General features: G+C 38.1%; 1 protein-coding gene across 1 annotated transcript in view; it reads left to right on the forward strand.

The window, feature by feature from the left end:
- Positions 1-502: 502 nt before the first annotated feature.
- The window catches only part of mstnb (myostatin b), a 45,730-nt gene continuing 26,043 nt past the window's right edge, over positions 503-20,189 (forward strand). The window contains exon 1 of the mRNA XM_059647168.1: positions 503-820. Coding sequence (XP_059503151.1) covers positions 640-820 — 181 coding nt within the window. The 5' untranslated portion in view covers positions 503-639. The remainder of the gene's footprint in view (positions 821-20,189) is intronic.

A 20,189-nucleotide genomic window follows, 5' to 3' on the forward strand; every position in this document is an offset into this window, starting at 1 on the left:
GAAAGAATGACCATATTCCTGGCGTAGCAACTGGCTGCTTCTTCAAAATGGATGCAATAAAATGTGCAATATCGTTCATTAGAATCTACGTTAGTGTGCATGACATTTGTGGCATTTCAGCTCTAAATGTTGCAGGGCCGCACCCGTTCATATTTAAACAGAACTGCAATGGGATTCCTACTCCCTCCTACGTGAGACAATCGTCTCCACATAAAATGTTTACTGATTTCCTTGTTTTAAAACGCTGGCCATGTTCATACAAATTGCCTGGAAATACATAATTGTTTAGCCGTAGGCACATTTTTATTTTGCGAACAAATAAATTTCTAAAAAATTCCGTGACATTTATACCAATTTGAATTTCTGAATATCTGCCTTGCCTAACTCAAATTATAGCTATTTAAATTATTTATAGATAGATCTGAAAGATCGGCCCAACTCCGAAACTAAGCACATAAACAATGTAGCCGGGATTGTGTGTGTGTATGTTCGTTTAGGGCGGCATGGAGAATGTTCCCATACGCATGGCAAAAAGCCAAATTCAGATTGTGGCGCTAAAATTGTTCTTTTTCTGTTAATGATTAAAGTTAGTTTTCCGAATGCTCTTCGGGAATATGTACTTTGGCCGCCACTCAACAGATGGAAAAACAAGCGTACGAAAAGAAGTTTTGCCAGCGGGTGCCATTCAACATCGAATGCAGTGGAACTCCGTGTTTTCCAACAGTACTGACCCACCGTCCCCCCGCCCTTTCTCTCCCCCCCCCCCTTCTCTCTGATGGGAGGTGCCAGCGCTGGAGATTTAAGGAACATCACTTTCAATGTAAGGAATGTCACTGTATCGGCTCTCGATTTCTAGCCAGTGTTTCACTGCCGTGTTGACTATGTCCTCGGAGAGGCGCTGTGCATAATCCAGGAGCGCAGCGTTCCCCAGCAGCGCGTCCTCGCGTCTTTGTAGGGATTTGGGTTCGACCATCACAGCCTCAGCCGCGTCACACTGCTGACTATTCTTTAGCTCTGCGGTGTTGACATTCTGCACCGCGTACTTGTGTTTTGACTTAAAACAGCCCATTAGTGCAATCAATATGAAACGCAATGTTGACAGTTTCTCAGCTTGTCTTTTCTTGTCTCCCCCAGTACCTTAGTTAGTCTGCACCGCCCGCTCTGCTCTGTTTCTGACCAGGCGAAAAGCTGCCTGTCCTGTTTACGGCAATGCAGATCATTCGTGCAGCAGTATCGCAGGCACTTGAAAGTGATCATCTACCGTATGCTTTTATTTCTTGTGAAACTGCCCTAGTTAATTGTCATGATAACCAGTCATGATGAACGGTCAACGGGACGTTTTCTCTGTGAAAAAGAAACAGGTGAAAACGTTTTTTTAAAAAAACTATATGATACACAATTCCAATGTAATTTACACAGTAATACAGGAACTATTATATCCTGTAGTGGCTAGAATCTATCAAGACGCAAACAGATCACTTTAGCCTATCCTTATAAATTTGCTACATAACCGTGCTCGATGTTGTCAATAGTATTTACTTTGTAATACCGATGCCTTAATGACAAAACATTTGTTCAAAATAACGAACTGGGACTTGAGACATAATTAAAAACGCGATTAATGTTATATATCTAAGTGAATAGCCATCACTTACCCCGATTTAGAACCTTCATCCCGAACTGCAAGGATTATTGTTTAACATCAATCTGCACGGGCGCTTTCCCTCACATTGGTCATGATTTATGTTGTGTGCCGAATGTAGTTTTATTTTCTTTCCGCTGTCAGAGGCGGCGGTATTTTCAATGCCAGACGTATCGATATTTTGCTCAGACAAATCATCAAACTCCCAGTCGTGGGGAGCAGTTCACAAATCCTGAAGCTGCACGACCTTCCGCCTTTTGACAACGCATTCCAACCCGTTCATTCTTTACTCTCCAGTATATCTTGTGCGCCGATCTCTTGGCCTGAGTTGGGGATTACTGAAGATTACTGCTAATGTTTGTTGTCCATTGGCTTTCGGTTCCTGTGTGGGAACCTTTTCTCTTCGAAAACAGAAACATATCCGCTGTCTCTATGCCGGGAAATGGCTCAGTACTGTTTGAAATTCTGATTTACGCTACTCCTTTTACCCGCGAAATGGTGCATTTTTGTTTGAAAGAATAAACATAGAGCTTTTAAAAGACTGGTAGTCATTTGCAGTTACAGAGCGCCGTCTCCTGGCCGCAATTTACAATAGGCAGAAGACCCATCGGCTATTTTTATTCATTAACTTCTCGGCATTACTGGCAAGGCCAATATTTATTGCTTATTCATGGTTGCTCTTGAGAAGGTGTAGCAACCCAAGTCCGTCAGCTGTGTCGGCTCATGTGGTGTCGTTACACCGAATTGCTGGTTGGTCGAGGGTTCCTGGATTCTGACACGATTCCAATTCAATCATCACCCTTGTGCTTTTAGTTGGGTGTAAATTGTCTCTTTAGAAAGTGCTATCAATGAAGCCTGAATGAAATACGTTTCATAGATACAGCCACCGTGTGCTAGTGGTAGAGGCTGTACACATTGAAGGTAATAGATAGAATGCCAAACAAAACGATCGTCATGTGATGAATGGTGCTGAGCTTCTTTAATGTTGCTGGCACTCTAATTATCCACCAAATGGAGAGTCTTTCATTGCCCTCCTAACTGTTATGTAGATAATGAACAGACTTTGGGAAACAGGAAATGAATCATTGGTCTCAGAATACCTAGCATCTGACTTGGTCTTGCAGCCGCACCGTAATTGTGGTGGGTAAACTTAAGTTTCTGTTCAATGATGATCCCCAGGATGTAGACGGTGGGGAAAGTTGAATATGATAGTTCTATTAAGTGCCCAGGGGAGTTGGTTATAACCACTTTGTTGGAGATGATCATTGCCTGACACCTGTAGGACTGTATGAAGAAGAGTAGATCATTCAGCCCCTCAAGCCTATTCCGTCATTCAATAAGATCATGGTTGATCTGTGGCCTGTGTCCACCTTGGGACAATACCCCTTGATTAATAAAAACTTGTTCATTTCAGATTTAAGTTAAACAATTGATTTAAGTTAAACAATTGAGGAAGAGAGTTCCAAAACTCTATTACTCTTTGCACGTAAAAGTGCTTTCTAACATCTCTCCTCAATGACCTTGCCCTAATTCTTAAACTATACCCCCAATGCTAGAATCTTTAACCACTGGAAGTAATTTATCTTTATCTACCTTGTCTTTCCCTATTAATATCCTGAAAACCTTAATTAGATCATCCGTTAACCTTAAATCCTAGAGAATAAAGACCTAATTGGTCTCATCCCTTCTCATAACTTAACCCTAAAGTCCAGACATCATTCTTGTAAACCTGTGTTGAACTCTCTCCAGGGCTAAATATCCTTCCTAAGATGTGGTGCACAGATCTGTACATTGTGCTATAAGTGAAGTCTAACTAGGATTTTGTATAACTGCAGCATTACATCTGCATCCTGACACACCACCTCTTTAGATATGGAGACCAGCATTCTACTAGCCTTCTTGACTATTTTCAGCAACTGTTAGTGGCATTTTAAAGAACTATACTCCTGAAACGCAAACTTCATTGGACATCCACTGCATTTAACTTTGTTCTTTCTTAAAAAAACCTGATCTTCCCTTTTTAGTCTGAAATGGATAACCCTGTACTTGCTTATACTGAAGTCCATCTTACACAGCTTTGCCCATTTACCTAATCTATCAATATCCCATGTAATTTGATGGGTGTTATCAACACTGTACAATGCTGTCCCAAATTGTGTCATCAGCAAGTTTGGATATTTGACTTTTTTAATGCCACTATACAATTTCCTAATGAATGTTGTGAATAATTGAGGCTTCAACACAGATCTCTGTGGGCCAACACTGGTCATGTCCTGCCAATTTGAATACTTACCCATTATTGCAACTCCTGCCACTCAGTCAATTTCTTATTCATGTCAGTAATTTGTCCTCAATTTTGTGAGCTATGACCTTAGCTGACAGACCCTTGTGTGGGAGTTTTTCAAACACCTCGAAGTCCATATAAACAACATCCATTGATTTACTTCTGTCCGCCATATTTGCCACCTCATCAAAAAACTCTACGAAGTTTGACAGGCATGACATATCTTTCATGAATCCAGGCTGACTCTCCCTGATTAACTGGAATTTTTCAAAGTGATCAGTTTTCCTATCCTGATTAAAAACTCCAACAATTTTCCCACCACAGATTTTAAGATTCATTTGGCATAAATGTTATTAACCCCATTTCCGCCCAAGCCGTAGGGATTTCCAGGTCTTGCTGCTCATTTGAAACAGATTTTTAATACGCTGGGTTGTTGATGGAACTGAATACTTTTCAATCACCAGTGAACATTTCACTTCTGACCTTATATTCAAAGCAAGGACATTGATAAAGCAACAGAAAATGGTTGAGCCCTGAACATTATTCTGGAGAACCCACAAGACATACCTGGCAATTTTTCGTTTTATCAAATAGACGCCAGTGTTGTAGTTATATACAAACAGCTTGTCTCATGGCAAAGCTACTTCTGGAATACAAACCTTTAGTACTACAGCTGGAATGTTATTACAACCCGTAGTCTTTGGCTAATTTGATTCATGTTACATGATATCAAGGAACAGCTGAGCACACTGGACATGACAAAGATCTGCATCTACTAAAGAGGAAGCTGAGATGGATTATCCACTCAGCAAATTTATCTGACTCTGCTTGTGAACACTTCAGCTTTGTCCCTTACCCTCATTTACTAAGTAACACCATTGTTGCAGTTGGGGGTGTTCATGGAGCTTCCTCATCCTATTGGCTGTTTAAATGACCACCACTATTCATGATTGGATCTGGTAGGAGGATTGCACAGCTTTGGTCTGATTTGTTAACTGTGAAATTGCTTAGCCCTGCTGTTCAGAGGTCACTTCCACTGCTTAGTGCATGTACCTGTGCTGTAGCTTTACTGAGTTGATTGTACACTTTCAGCTTTGCTTGGTGCGCTGTTTTACATTCTGCAATGAACCAGAGTTGCTGTCTGCTTGATTTTGTTTTATTATTTGACAGGTATGGGCTTCACTAGCTGGGCCAGCATTTACTGCCCGTGCCTAATTTGCTTTGAAAAGGTAAGTGGCTTCCTGAATCACTGCAGCCCATTTGGTGTAGGTGCACTTCTGTTAGGGAGGACTTTGACCCAATGACAGCAAAGGAGCAGTGATATATTTTCCAGAGATAGTACTAACTGCCAATGCTGGAGAATCTGAAATAACAAGGTGTAGAGCTGGATGAACACAGCAGGCCAAGCAGCATCAGAGGATCAGGAAACTGACGTTTTGGGTCTCGACCAGAAACCTCAGATTTCCTGCTCCTTTGATATATTTTCCAGTCCAGATTTGATTTATTATTGTCACATGTACTGAGATACAGTGAAAAGTATTGTACAGCATCCTAACCAGACAAATTATACCTTATGTAATTTCATCAGGGTAATAGAACAGAATGCAGAATATAGTGTTACAGCTACAGAGAAGGTTCGTGAGCGAAAGATAGCAAATGGCTTATAGAATAAATTGGAACTGGTGATTTTTCCAAGCATATGCCTCTAGATGGTAGTGTTGATGAGTTTGGATGGTGCTGTCTAAGGAGCAGTGGTGAATTTCTGCAGTGCAATTTATAGATGGTATGGGCTACTGCCACTCTGTGTCAGTGGTGAAAGGAGTGAATGTTTATGAATATGATGCCAGTCAAGCAGACTACTTTTCCCTGAATGGTATTAAGCTTCTTAAATATTTTTGGAGCTGCACTCAGCCATGCAAGTGGGGAGATTTCAATCACAATCCTGACTTGTCCCTTGTAGATGGTCAGCAGGCACTCCTGAATCAGGATATGGGTGCAGGTTTGCTAGCTTCTAACCTGCTGTTGCAGTCACAGAATTTATGTGGCTAGTCCAGTTCAATTTCTGAACAATGATAACCTCCAGGATGTTGGTAGTTGGGGATTCAACAATTAAAATGCAATTGAATATCACGGGTGGTAGTTAAATTCTCTATTGTTGAAGATTGTCAGTTCCTGATTTTAGTTGACAAAAATAGAAATTTTTGAGGAAGAAACAAGAAGGATTGATTGGGGGAATGCAACAAATGTTGGACATAGATTTTAGAGGTCCTCAATAACAGACTGGTCAGAAAAATAAAAGCCATTGTGATAAGGTGTATCAGACCCAAAAGTGACCCAATGACAGGGAATTTAAGATAACATTCAATGACTATTTATCAAATGGAAATCTATTTCCAGTGGTGCTCAGCATTGGGTCACTTGCTGTTTGTTGTGCATATTAATTATTTAAGCTTAATATGACACAAATATTAGCCAGGTAGTTGATTGTGAAGAGGTTGCCTGTTGACGGCAGGATAATACCAATAGGTTGGTATAGTGGGCGGAAAATTGACAGTGCAATCAAGTCTGGCAAAGTGTGAGGTTATGCATTTTTGTGTGAGGCTAAACAAAGCAAGGGAGTACACAATAATGGGAGTTATTGAAAGGAATAGAAGAGGTGAGAAACCTTAGTGTTCATGTTCACAGTTGGCAGTACAGGTTCATAAGGTGGTAAAGAATGAATTTGGATGCATTTCTTCATGGGTGAGGTTTTGAATCAAAATCGGGGATATAACACTGGAAGGATATGAGGCACTAGGTATACCACAGCTGAAAATTCGTGTACAGTTTTGGTTACCACATTACAGGGAAGAGAAAATTGCTCAAAAAAGAGAACACAGGAAATTTAGAAGAATGCTGCCAGGACTTGAAAACTGCAGCTATGAGGAAAGATTATCTAGGCTGGGTTTGTTTGTGGAGGTTGATGGTTATTTAATCACAGTGAACAAAATAATAAGGGGCTAGGATAAAGTGGACAGGAAAGACCCATCTTCCCTAGTGGGAAAGATTAATTACAGGGGGCATGGATTTATGGAAGAAGGATTAGAAGGGACATGACAAAACTCTTCACCCAGCGGATGGTTGATGGCTGGAATTTGCTGCCCACTATTGGAGCAAAAACCCTCAACTTTTGTTTTCATTCACACATAGGATGTGGGCAACACTGGCTGACTAGCATTTATTGCCCATTCTTAGTTGCTCTTGAGAAGGTGAGCTGCTTCCTTGAACTGCTATAGTCCATGCAATTCATTTAAAAGAAATCTGGATTTGTGCCGAGGTGCTGTATCTTGAAAGGCTATGGACAAGATGCTGAGAAGTGTAATTAGTGTAGGCACCTAGTTTATTCAGCCAGGGAAGACATGATGGGCTGAATGGCCTCTTTTTGTGCTATAACTTTTCCATAGTTCTGTGATTCCTGCAGTGATCTGGAACTGAGATGACAAGTATCTAATGACCACAAACTTCTCATAAGGAGCTGTATTTCAATTGCCAGAGCGAGTGATACCATAGGTTGTGTCAAACTTCCCTCCTTAAAAAAAGATGTGCTGTGAAATTTTGTGGAGTCACATGGGTGCTGTTTGCTTGCACTGTACTTTTCAGCAAAATTCATTCAATCTTGGTATAACTGGCACAAAAGACTGTGAAATGTTAAGTGCAAATTGCATTCAAAGCAAATTACGTTTCTACCATGTTATGTGTCAATTTGTGAACATCACACTTGAAGCAGGTCTTGCCCACAAAGCTGATCAGAATAAAGTAATTGCCCACTCGAGTTTCTGTTAATAGCCCTGCTTTACAGGCATTTAAGGAGGCCCTAATTATTAAATTGGATCTTTGAACATGAGGCCACCAATAAGTGCAATTTGCAACATCTTCAATTTTTTTGATAATGAAGAAGGCATTTGGTATGCTTGCCTTTTATTGGTCAGTGCATTGAGTGCATTGAATTAGGAAGTCATGTTGTGTCTGTACAGAATATTATTCAGGCCACTATGAGAATACTGTGTGCAATTCTGGTCTCGCTGCTATAGGAAGGATGTTGTAAAATTTGAAAGGATTCAGAAAAGTTTTACAAGGATGTTGCCAGGGTTTGGAGTGTTTGAGCTACAGGGAGAGGCTGAATGGACTTTAATGTTAGACCTGATGCCCTTTAAATGTTGTGTTTGTACCAGACCCCACCATTTCTTCTGGCAGCTGATTCCATATACACACCACACTCTGTGAAAACGTTGCCTCTTAGATCCTTTTTCAATCTTTCCACTCACCTTAAACCTATGTGCTCTAGTTTCGCACTTCCCCACCTTGGGAAAAGGCCTTGTCTTTTAACTCTATTCATGCCCCTCATGATTATGTAAACCTCAATAAGGTCACCCCTCAGCCTCTGAGGCTGCAGGGAAAATAGGCCCATCCATTCGTAGTTAGCTTAAGTGTAAACAAAATAGTGAACAAGACCACGGGAAATAATATGGTAAGGGAGGATATCGATGACAGGTGCATAAATAGAGCTATAGATCAGGTCTAAAAATAATGTGAGAATAAATCCCATTAAAATTTGAAATACCTGTACATCAATGGATATAATACCATAATAAAGCAAGAGAGTTGAAGGCAATCGTACATCAAGAGGAACCAGGTATAGTACCAAAACAGGGGTGCAGAAAAAAGAACAGGAATAAAAGTTAAACATTGGAGGGTTTAACATTATTAGGAGAAAAAAGAGGAGGCAGTGTGACTTAACTTATTAGAGAAAGAATAATGGCATTAGAAAAAGAAGAAGCAAGCAGAAAAGTAAGAAGCATATGGATAGAGATAAAAAAGATAATACAGACTCAATTATGCTAATACCTTCTAATGGATGGATGGATGAAAGGAAGAAATATGCAGACACATTAGGAAATTAAGCCAAAAAAGGGTGCTTTCAACAAACTGGATATCAGTTGGATAGTACAAGAATATAAAGAGGTAAGTGAGTGAAGTGTGAAGTTCTTAAATGTGTACAAAATTTTCTTGTAACGCAATATAAAATCTCAACAAGTGAAGATTTGCTATTGGATTGCTATTACTAGTATTGGGGAAATGAATCCAAACAGATAAGAAAAATAAAAATGATGGCACATTGAGGCAATAGTGGTCATAACCTAACATATTTGAAAGTGGTAAGCATAATGGTAATATATTGGAAGAACACTGATTTTTGACAGACTTCAAATGGAACTTGGGTAAACAAAATAGATACCAATCATTGGCAAACAACAACATAGGGCAATAATGAAAACATTGGAAACAGCATTCAACTGAGTGCAATATATATTTTCTTGAAAGCAAAGAACAAACTAAACATGATTGGGCTTTCATGGATGAATAAAGACATAAATTGCAGATCTAGGAACACGCACATTGAATACATAGGCAGCAGAGGAATGTATGGTGTGAGAATATGAACATATGAGTATGATCAAGAAATCAATTCTGAATATGAAGAGGAACTATAAAATTAAATTATTAAGGAGCATAAAATGACATAGTAAAATACTTTATAGGCACATTAATAAAAAAAATGGCTGTGATATGGGAACAAGACCATTAATGGATAGTCATGATAATAACAAATGTAATGATAGAGATGTGACGGAAATATTACATGGCTATTTCATTTTGTACTTACCAAGGAGATAGAACAAGTAGCCATAAGCATTTAATGATGATATTATCAATGAGATAAGTGCAAATAAAACAAACAAAAAGATGTATTGAATACATTAATGAAACTCAGAGGGTTAAGCAGACATATATTTTGAGATAACATACACATTGCTAGAAATATTTAATAGTCTGTTCGGAAAAATATAGACCTAGAAGTATGGCAAAAAGTTAATGTAATTCCTATAATTAAGAATAGGGTTGGATTTTGCGCAGAGTATTATAGATCAGCTATCTTGATATTACTTGTACAAAAAATAATGGAATCCCTAGTGAAGGGCAGAACTGAAGAACATGAAAAAATAAATATACAATAATGAATAGTCAGCATAGACTTAAAAAAAAAAGAAAATCCTGCATGATGAATCTTATTTAAATTTTGGAAGAGGTAACAGAGAATAGACAACCAAAGTGCAGTGCATGTAATTCTTGTGGATTTTCAAAGAGCCTTCAATAAGACACACCAAAATAGACTAACAAATGAAGGTGGAGAATGCGTAGTTAAGGGACAAGTGGCAGAATGGATTCCTAACTGAGTTCACGTTAGAATGCCAAATACGGGAGGGTAGTTAATCAGAGTGGCAGAAAGAGTAACATAATGTTCTCCAAGAATCAGTGTTGGGTCACTACTGATCACAAAGTATACTAAGGGCTTTGACTTTGGAATCAAAAACACAACTCTAACTTTGCATAAGATACTGAATTACGACTTTACAGTCAATATTGAAGAGGACTGCAATATGTTATGGGAGGACATTAAAAGATTCCAGAATCGGCAAATAAGCAATGGAAGTCCAATGCAAATACATATGCCGTAGTATTTTTCGATGGGAGAATGCCACTTATTACTTGGAAGGTGCATGCATAGTGGGGTAGAGGAGCAAAGGGACCTTGGAGTACAAATGCATAAATCACTAAAGGTTTTGTCGCAGGATAACAGGGGCAAAATAAATCAAATTGAAAAGCAGGAAACTTATGCTAAACTTTGGTTTGACTATGCTTAGACTACAGCATATTATGCAAAGTATAATAAGGCACGTGAGATTGTGCAGAGATTTACAAGGATGTAACCAGAAATTCATGGGTACTCATAGCAGGAAAGGATTGATGGGTTGGATTTGGTTCTCTTCGATCAAAGAAGATTATGGGGCAATATTTCGTGTAACTTTCTGCATGGACCTCTGAAGTTTGTGAATGGAAGCAGCTTTTGAAAGTGGGAGCCATTCATAGCGCATGATCACTGTGTCCAGCAGTTGCTTAGCCGTGTAGCTTAGAGGGAATGGTGCTAAAGGCTGATCTATGAGAGGTTCTTGAAATTATGAATAGTTTTGATAGAATGTATACAAAGCATTTCCTCCTGTATGAAAGAGCATATCTAGAGGTCATCAATATGAAACAGTCACCAAGAAATTTAACGGAATTCAGAAGAAATTTCTTTCACTAAAGAGTATTTAGAATATGAAACACATGAAACAATACAAACGGTATCATAGACAGTCATTGAAACAAATAGTATAAATGCATTTAAGGGGAAGCTAGACAAACGTGAGGAAGATAAGAGGATTACAATGATAGATTTAGATAAGGAAAGATGGAAAAAGTTTAGAGACGAATATAAGCACTGGCATAGGTATTTGGGCTGCCTCTCCTCTTTCTGTGCCAATGACAATTTGTAACCTAGTGGAATCACTTTCTCTCAGTCTCTCTGCTGTTAGGATTTAATGCCAGGTGTCCTGACGATGCCACCCCCAGCAAAACAGGTCATCTGGCCATTAACTGGATTACTGATTGGCAGAATGATTTCTCTATACTACAATAGTGACTTCACTTCAAAGGAAACTCAATGTTACTTCTGGACAGGAAATAAGATGTATAAATATAATTAAGAGTGGGCCATGGATATCCAAATCCATACCATCCTCACTTCCTTCTCATACACTTCAGGGTCCAACTTTCCAGTACCCAACGCTTCCTTTCCATGCTCTCTTCCTTCTGCCTATGTATACTGCCATAAGTAGATGTATTGGACTGCATGCCAAATCTTAGAATTATGACTAGGTGCTCCATGAGGTTGATGCTGCTTTAGAAATTAGGCTGTAGTCTTTCATGTCATGCCCTTCATGATCTTCCCGAAATAACAGGCCACCTCTCATTTGTTCCACTTCTTGAAGTAGCTAATCAGTGTTATCATCACAACCCTCATTGACATGCTGGTTGATTACCCAATACTTGTTCTCACACTGTCTTGAGATATTCTTTTTTTGTGCTTCTATTTTACAGATTACCTTCAGGCCAAAAAGGCCTCAGAAACACTCCAAGATATGTGTAGACTTCCATAACTGCACACCCATTAGGATCCCAAAATGACACTAGGCTCCAACACTTTTTGCTGTATCCTAGTGATTGTGGCTAATTGTGCCTGCCAGGATGTCACCCATAGTATACAAATTAATCCCCAGCAGAAACAGAAATAACAGCGGCTGCACTACTATTCAATTGAGCTATCCATGCATAAAGACATTGGCATTTTAATTAGTGGTTTGGCCTATCATTGTGGTATTAGGAACTGGCAAAGAGCAATGACAAACAGAAAACGTTTTACTGTGAGAGGTGTTACAAACAACTATGGTGAATCCTTGTATATCTGCTAGGTTTCCTGAAGATTGTGACATTTCAAAACCAAGGTACAACTGGCAATCCTCGGTGGCTCTGCTTTATTTCACCGAACTCTCATAAATGCTCCATATGAAACCCCAATACTCGAAATGAACTTCACTCAGAAACTTTGAATTTTATCAGTTTGAAGTGATTTCGATGTTGTGAAACATTTGTAAGATTATAATCAACTGAGTAACAAGGCATGCCTCAGCGTTACGCAGATCTTGTTATAGGCCTACTGAATGTGCTGCTGATTCTATTCTGGACAAATTTGTCGTGACCATTTCATTTCTGATCATTCCAGCAACTAAACAAGTTTCATCATAATGCTCATCTTTCAAGGGTTGCATTGTTCTCTCACTATCATTTCACTCTTAGTCTGCACTTATAATTAATCGAATTCTGAATCTAGAGCCATGGTCGACCTGACAGTGAAGTATGACCCCACTTTGTTTTTGGAGTCAATTGAGACTATAGCCCTCATATTATACATTGATGAAATTGCTTCACACCAGCACTACGGTGGCACATGCCAAATTTATAACAGGTATCACCTTAAAATTCACAGGTCAGCAATTCAATGGCAACAGAAGGTATATTTCAGATGTTAAAAAACAAAAATGCAGTGTTTACTAAAATATCTTTTGACAGTGCTGATTAATCAAATGTATTTGTAGTGTTTGTTCTATATGTTTGCCAATACAGAGGACAGTTCTGAGGAAAGGTCACCAGACCTGAAAGGTAAAATCTATAATCATCATAGCATCCTTACAGTGTGGAAACAAGCCCTTCAGCCCAACCAGTCCACAACAAACCTCAAAGCATCCTGCCCAGATCCACCCCACAATTACCCCTAATCTAAACATCCCTGAACACTTTGGGCAATTTAGCATGGCCAATCCACCTACTATGCACATTCTTTGACTGTGGGAGGAAACCCATGCAGACACAGGGAGAATGTGCAAATTCCACACAGGCAGTTGCCCGAGGGTGGAATTGAACCTGGGTCCCTGGTGCTTTGAGGTAGCAGTGCTCACTACTGAGCCACTGTGCTGCCCCTAATTTTTTCTTGAGAGATACTGCCACACCTGCTCAGCTTTTCCAGCAAATCTGTTTTTGGTCCTGATTTACAGCAGTCACAGTTCTTACAGTTCCTTGCAATCTTGCTCAATCTTTACTTTTAAACCTATAACACCAGGTCAGTACACATTGGGCATGTCAAATGAAATCGATAACAAATCCCACTACTTTTAAAACATGAATTATATTGCAATTGCCAAATTCGGTAATTTAAAGGTCCAATTTGTTTATTTTAAGACCTTCTATTTTATCGATAACCCATTCACAACCATTTTAATATTTAGTTGCAACTACTGTATTCCTTTCTTAAAGGTCGATTTTCTAGCAGGCAACTTACTTACACTTCCTCAGGGGAGGTGAATGACCTAACTTTGTTTCTTTTTTGCCCTGGATTCCACTTCCAACTCTAGTTTATAAGAATCAAACGTTTTGTACGTAGGTTAATTACTTAAAAGTGAATTATAGTTTTGTAATCCTTTTCATAGTGACCTCTTAATTTGCTTTTACTTACTCACACAATGCATAATTATCTATATAATTTATCTAATCTTCTTTCTGAAAAAATCCTTATCTGTTTAAAAGCCTCTCTTTTATGTCTAGAATTTGTACAATATATATTCAGCAATCTTATGTTTCATGTTCTCTTTTTGATATTTCTTGTTTAGTAGTTTTTTGAATTACAGACTGGAAAACAAAATATTGATAAAGGTGCATGACTTCAATTTCTCAAACATTGTTTGATGAGATAAGGTACAGACTTTGGTTGGAAAGTTGTTCGTAATGCACGCTCAGATTTTATATCAAATTATGCCCCTATCTCAGGTTTCTTGTAGTTTCAGTGTTTTGCATTTGAATGAGTTGGTGTGGCTTACCTTTCATATATCCTATATTGCTTTGTTGTGTCTTATGTTCATCATTCTGTGTTTGTACATTTTAGGTAATAAATTTCAATCTATGGAGGTCTTCATCAAGTACCTCCAACAAACACAATTGTGATTTATTGAGAAGAGTATTGTCCTATGCAAATCCAATTCAATATATGTTAAAATAGCTAATAATTTCAGAACAGTACCTATAGTTCCAGGTTAATAAAATGTGAGGCTGGATGAACACAGCAGGCCAAGCAGCTTCTCAGGAGCACAAAAGCTGACGTTTCGGGCCTAGACCCTCTCTGATGAAGGGTCTAGGCCCGAAACGTCAGCTTTTGTGCTCCTGAGATGCTGCTTGGCCTGCTGTGTTCATCCAGCCTCACATTTTATTATCTTGGAATTCTCCAGCATCTGCAGTTCCCATTATCTCTCTCTCTCCTATAGTTCCAGGTGTTTGGTTCTTGCCAGGTTTATACTTAACTATATAGGAGAGAAGTTCAACATGCTCCATAACAAGCTTCATAAGTCACCTTTGATACCACACAATTGATGATATCAAATTGAAGTAATTTGAGACTACAAGGGAAAGTCAAGGCCTTATTTTGTATTTACACAACATACAGCATTGATACAAAGATGAAGTTTCTCGCAACATCACTAAATTTGCAGTGCATGTGCACATTGATATTCCTAGACTCAAGCAGGATCATAGGAATTGGTATGTAAAAATGATGAAGGTTTGCCATCGACCAATTGGTGCTCAATACAATAATGACAGATAAAATTTACAAAATGCAAACAAATGAAATTCCATTCAGTTAATGAAGACACTGATTCAAGTTTATATTTTCTGCAGATTTGATCTTAAACAAACACAAAAGCTCAGAAATTGCCTGTTTTCGTGAATGTGGATATTATTTGCCAAATGAGAATCTGTGCATTGGAAAGTAAAGAAGTCAATGTAAAAATGTAAATCTTCTTCTGATGAGGAGGTACGTGACTCCATTTTAATGCTTTCCCCCAGTTTATGTACAGCACAGAAACAGGCCATTCAGCCCAAGCAATCCATGTGGATGTTCACGCTCCACTTAAGCCTCTTCACATTTCTTCTCTCTTCTAAATCTATCATTGTAACCTTTTTCTCCCTAAATATGATATCCATAATGTTTGTTTCAACCAATACTTTATGGCAAATTCCATTTCCTCATGAGTCTTTCTTTCAAATTTACTTCCTAATTTTATGCAATTTGATGTAGGTAACCCCCTAAGCTTTCTGTTTTCCAAAGATAAGAGTCTCTGCATGTCAATTCTTTTCTGATACAGACTGATACATTTTTGGTATCATCCTTCTAAATCTTCTCTGTACAATCTCCAGTATCTTTGTATCCTTTTATAATAAGATGACCATAACTATACCAGTATGCCAAAAATGTTCAGTAAAGGTTCACCCCTCAAGTAAACCAGAATTCTCCACTGGAAGGTCCAAGAAACCGAGCCAAATCTCAAACAGCAGTCAGTCAATTTGGGTTGATGCAAAGTTTATTGAGAGCAAGATGCACACACCCAACAGAATGCAAACCTCAGATTACCCAGAAATTTTCTAAATCAAATTTGCAAAATAGCCACATTCCAGCCAATAGATTATGGAACTGGGCAGAATGGGTTAAGACTTGGAAATATGCCAGAATAGTTTTTTCAAATCTAAAGGAACCTTCCCGAATCTAATGAGTATTGGAAAATTAAATACAATGGATCAACTATCCCACGGGCTATTACTTTTAAGACACTAGGATGAAATCTATCAGTACTTGGGAACTTGTCAACTTGGGGTTCCAACAGTTTACTCAGTTCTGCTTCCCTAATTTGTAATTTTCTTGATTTTCTCCCTCCTGTTAAATTCCTGATTTTATAGCTACTTCCAGGATGTTACCTGTCTCCTTGCTAGTGAAGACCAATGCAATATAATCTGTTCAATTCATCTGCCTTCTCTTTATCCTTCATTTCTAATTCTCCAAATTCATTTTCTATGAAATCAACACTTTGAAAACTCTTTCCTTTTTTAAATAACTAAAGAAACTTTGCCTATTAGTTTTTATATTTTCGACTAACTTTGTCTCTTGATCTAACTTTTCATTCCTTGTTGATCTTTTAATAATTCTTTTGTTTTTTAAATATTCTTTCCAATTTTCTGCCATGCCACCAATCTTTGCACAATTATATGCCTTTTCTTTGAGATTCATACTATCTTTGGCATTATTTTTCATTAATCATAGATGATGGGTCCATCCTTTAGTATTTTTCTTTGACTATCCTCCAAACATTTTTTAAAAATCCTAATGAGAGTCACTGGACTCCCTGAAATATTAACCCTACATTCTCTCCACAGATGCTGCCAGACCTGCTAAATTTCTCCAGCAATTCCTGTTCTAGTTTCAAAGTTCAAGCATTCTCAGTCTTAGTTTTAGTAAATCTGTGTTACCTATTCTAATTTTTTTCCTTAATTTTCAAGTGTCTGGTGATTTTGTCACTGATCATTCTTTCTAAAACAGTATCCAATTCTAATGTTAAACAAACCTGTATGACACTACTAGGACAGTCTTGACATCGTTGTTTTAATAATTATAAGACCATAAGACATAGGAGTGGAAGTAAGGCCATTCGGCCCATCAAGCCCACTCTGCTATTTAAATCATGGCTGATGGGCATTTCAACTCCACTTCCCAAATTAATAGGAATCCTTGCGTTTCTAAATAGAAGCAAAGAGTATAAAAACAAGGAAGTGGTGATACACCTCTACAAATTATTGGACAGACCACCCTTGCAGTATTATGTTCAGTTATGGGCATCTTATCTAAGGAAGGATGTTAAAGCCCTAAGGGATTGCAGAGGAGATTGACTAGAATGATATCAGGAATGAGGGATTTCAGTTACAAAGATTAGAGAAATTGGGCTTATTCTCCCTGGAGCAGAGAACCTTATTAAGGTGTTCAAAACTATGAACAACTTTGACAGAGTAAAGAAGGATACTCTGTTTCCATTAGTTGTTATGTCAGTAACTAGGGGTCACAATTTCAAGAGTGTCAGCAAGAAAGCTAGGAGTGTGATTAACAGAAACATCTTTATTCAGAGAGTTGTTAAGATTTGGAAGGCTCTGCCTGGGAGAGTGGTGGAAGTGAATTCCATACAAGGTTTCAAAAGAGAAGGATAGTGATGAATTTAGAGGGGTTAGAGAAGGGAACTAGCTGGATAGCTCTTTTGGGAGCTGATATGGAACTAGGTTGAACAGCCTCTTTCTGTACTGAAAATTTCTATGATTCAGTGATTTGAACCCCCCACTCACTCCCCCATAACTAGAAAAATTTGGAAAATTATGGCAAGCCCTTCCATTACTTCCACAACCACCCAGTCCCGAGGTCTGTAGCAACCTGGGATGCAAACAAAAAGAACAGGTGATTTCTCCACTTTAGCATTTCCAGGTTTCCTTGAACTTACTCTCTGATAACTTTCACCTCATTCACTGCTTCTCTGTCTCTGCTACAGATAAAATTATCACATTCCTTTTTGTAGTAAACATTGATTCAAAATATTACGTATTCCCATCTTATTCTATGCCTCAAGGTATACATCACCCTCTTTGTCCCTAGTAGTACCATGCCACTTCTTTTAACCGTTTGCTACTTACAGTTAAAATATCTTTGACTTTCCTTTTATGTTGACTGGCATTGATTCTCATACTCTCCCTTTAACAATCTTGATTCCCTATTCACCTTCCCTTTCATTTGACCTGGTTCTCACTTGGAAGATTCACCCGATGTACAACATGCATTCTCTATCTTCCTCATCTTCAAAGGAGCCCTGTTCATGTTTCACCTACTTTTTCCCCTTGTTGGAATGTACCTGGTTTGTACCTGAAGCATCCCTTCCTTAAAAGATCACTCATATGTCCTGTTGCAATGTTTCCATTTCACCCAACTAGATTCCTTCTTATTGCATTGAAATTAGTCCTTTTCTAGTTTAGTTATTCTACCTTAGATTTTTCCTAGTTTTTCAGTATGCTTTGTGCTACGAGTCTAAACCTTGCATTACAGTTATCACTCCTCCCCATGTGTCCTCCCACAGATACTTGGTTCACTTGCTCATCTCATTTCTTACAACCAACTGTAGAAATGCCTGCTTTTTTATTGGATGGAGAACATATTTATAAGGTAAGCTGTCCTGAACACTCTTTAGAATATAGAAAACTGTGGATATGAACTGGCATCCTTTTAGTCAAAACTACAGAATGTTGGACCATCAACACTTTAACTGTCCTGTTTGCTGTAGGTCACAGTACACAGCAAATCAAAAATTCTGTCGTTGTCAGTTTAGACCCACATTGCTCTGCATGGCTCAGTACTACACCAGGCATGATAGCAGTCATTTTAAGAAAAGCAGAGCAACAACTGAACTCATTTTTGCGAGTGTTGTATTCTACATAATTTCTAGCAAGTTCTTATATGGCTGTACTCACCCTTTGAATTTAATAGCACAAATGTGGTTTGGGTTGGATAGACTCTGCACTTTCCTAAAAGGATAATACAAAAAAGATAAGATCAAGCAAACACTCTGACAACTGTCCTAAATTGCTTTATAAACAATTGATCACTTTGAAGTACAGTGATTGTTATTATGCAGGCAAATATGGTAATCATTTGGAGAGTGCAAGCTTTTCTTAACAGTAACAAAATGCAATGATTGGCACTGTGTATTCTTCCTCAAAGTAGTATTATAGGACCTTAATAGCCAAATTGAGCTATTTGGGGCAGATGGACAAATTCTGACGCTACTGTATTATATAACTAGCAAATTTTTAGACGCAGAAAAATACTGATTTTTAAAAAAAGTTCAGAAAATTATATTTTCGAGTTCATTGCATATTTATGGAACAAGGTAAGTTTATAAAGGATATAATTCTGAAATACTGTACAGTATGAAGAATACTTTGAATTTTGATTGAAGGAGAACTTGAAAATATAATTAGAACAGAACAAAAACAGTGCAGCACAGGAACAGACCTTTTAGCCCACCATGTCTCCCTTGATCATGATGCCAGTCTAAACTAATCCCATCTGCCTGCACGTGATCTGAATTCCTTTAATCCCTGCCTATTTATGTGCCTGTTTGAATGCCTCTTAAACATTACTATAATATTATTATTATGTTTAGCAAGACTACAGACAAACATGTTCTCATGCAGAGCAGTGAATAAATTGGAAAGAATGTTAACAAGAATAGTTTTGTGTTTAGTAACGCCTTTTAATGAAAGGTTGAATAAATTCTGATTATGTATAATTACAGACTGAGGTCAAAATAATATTTTGTAGCGGAATAGGACAATTTTCTGGGTTTTTTTTGTATATTTCAACTATGACCTATCTTCTCAACATTTATTTTTGACTTCAGAAATATGTTCAGTTAACACTAGATCTTTTATTTTTAATATTCATTCCGTAGTCTTCCCTTGTAGCATATTGCTACTATTATATGATTATTTCCATTTTTATAAAGTCTTTATCAGAAGCCTTTGCAATTCTGAACAATTCATTTTGCTGGTTTGGTTTATCTTACTCATAATTTTCTAACTGCACTTAAACACTTGAGTGTTACTTCCAAAAAGGACAGACCAAACTTAAGCTTAAGTTTTGGCTCTTAAGTTTCCACCTGAATAACCACTATTGTATTTATATGAGCTGAAGATCAGAACTTCAGACAGCTGGAATTAAGAATCAAATGACGATCATAAATCCATTGTTGATTATTGGAAAAACCCACCTGGTTCACTAATGTCCTTTAGAGAAGGAAACTGCCATCCTTATCTGGTCTGGCCAGATGTGACTCCAGACCCACTGTAATGTGGTTGACTCTGAACTGCCTTCTG

The sequence above is a fragment of the Stegostoma tigrinum genome, chromosome 7 (assembly GCF_030684315.1).
Source record: "Stegostoma tigrinum isolate sSteTig4 chromosome 7, sSteTig4.hap1, whole genome shotgun sequence".
Lineage (NCBI taxonomy): Eukaryota > Metazoa > Chordata > Chondrichthyes > Orectolobiformes > Stegostomatidae > Stegostoma > Stegostoma tigrinum.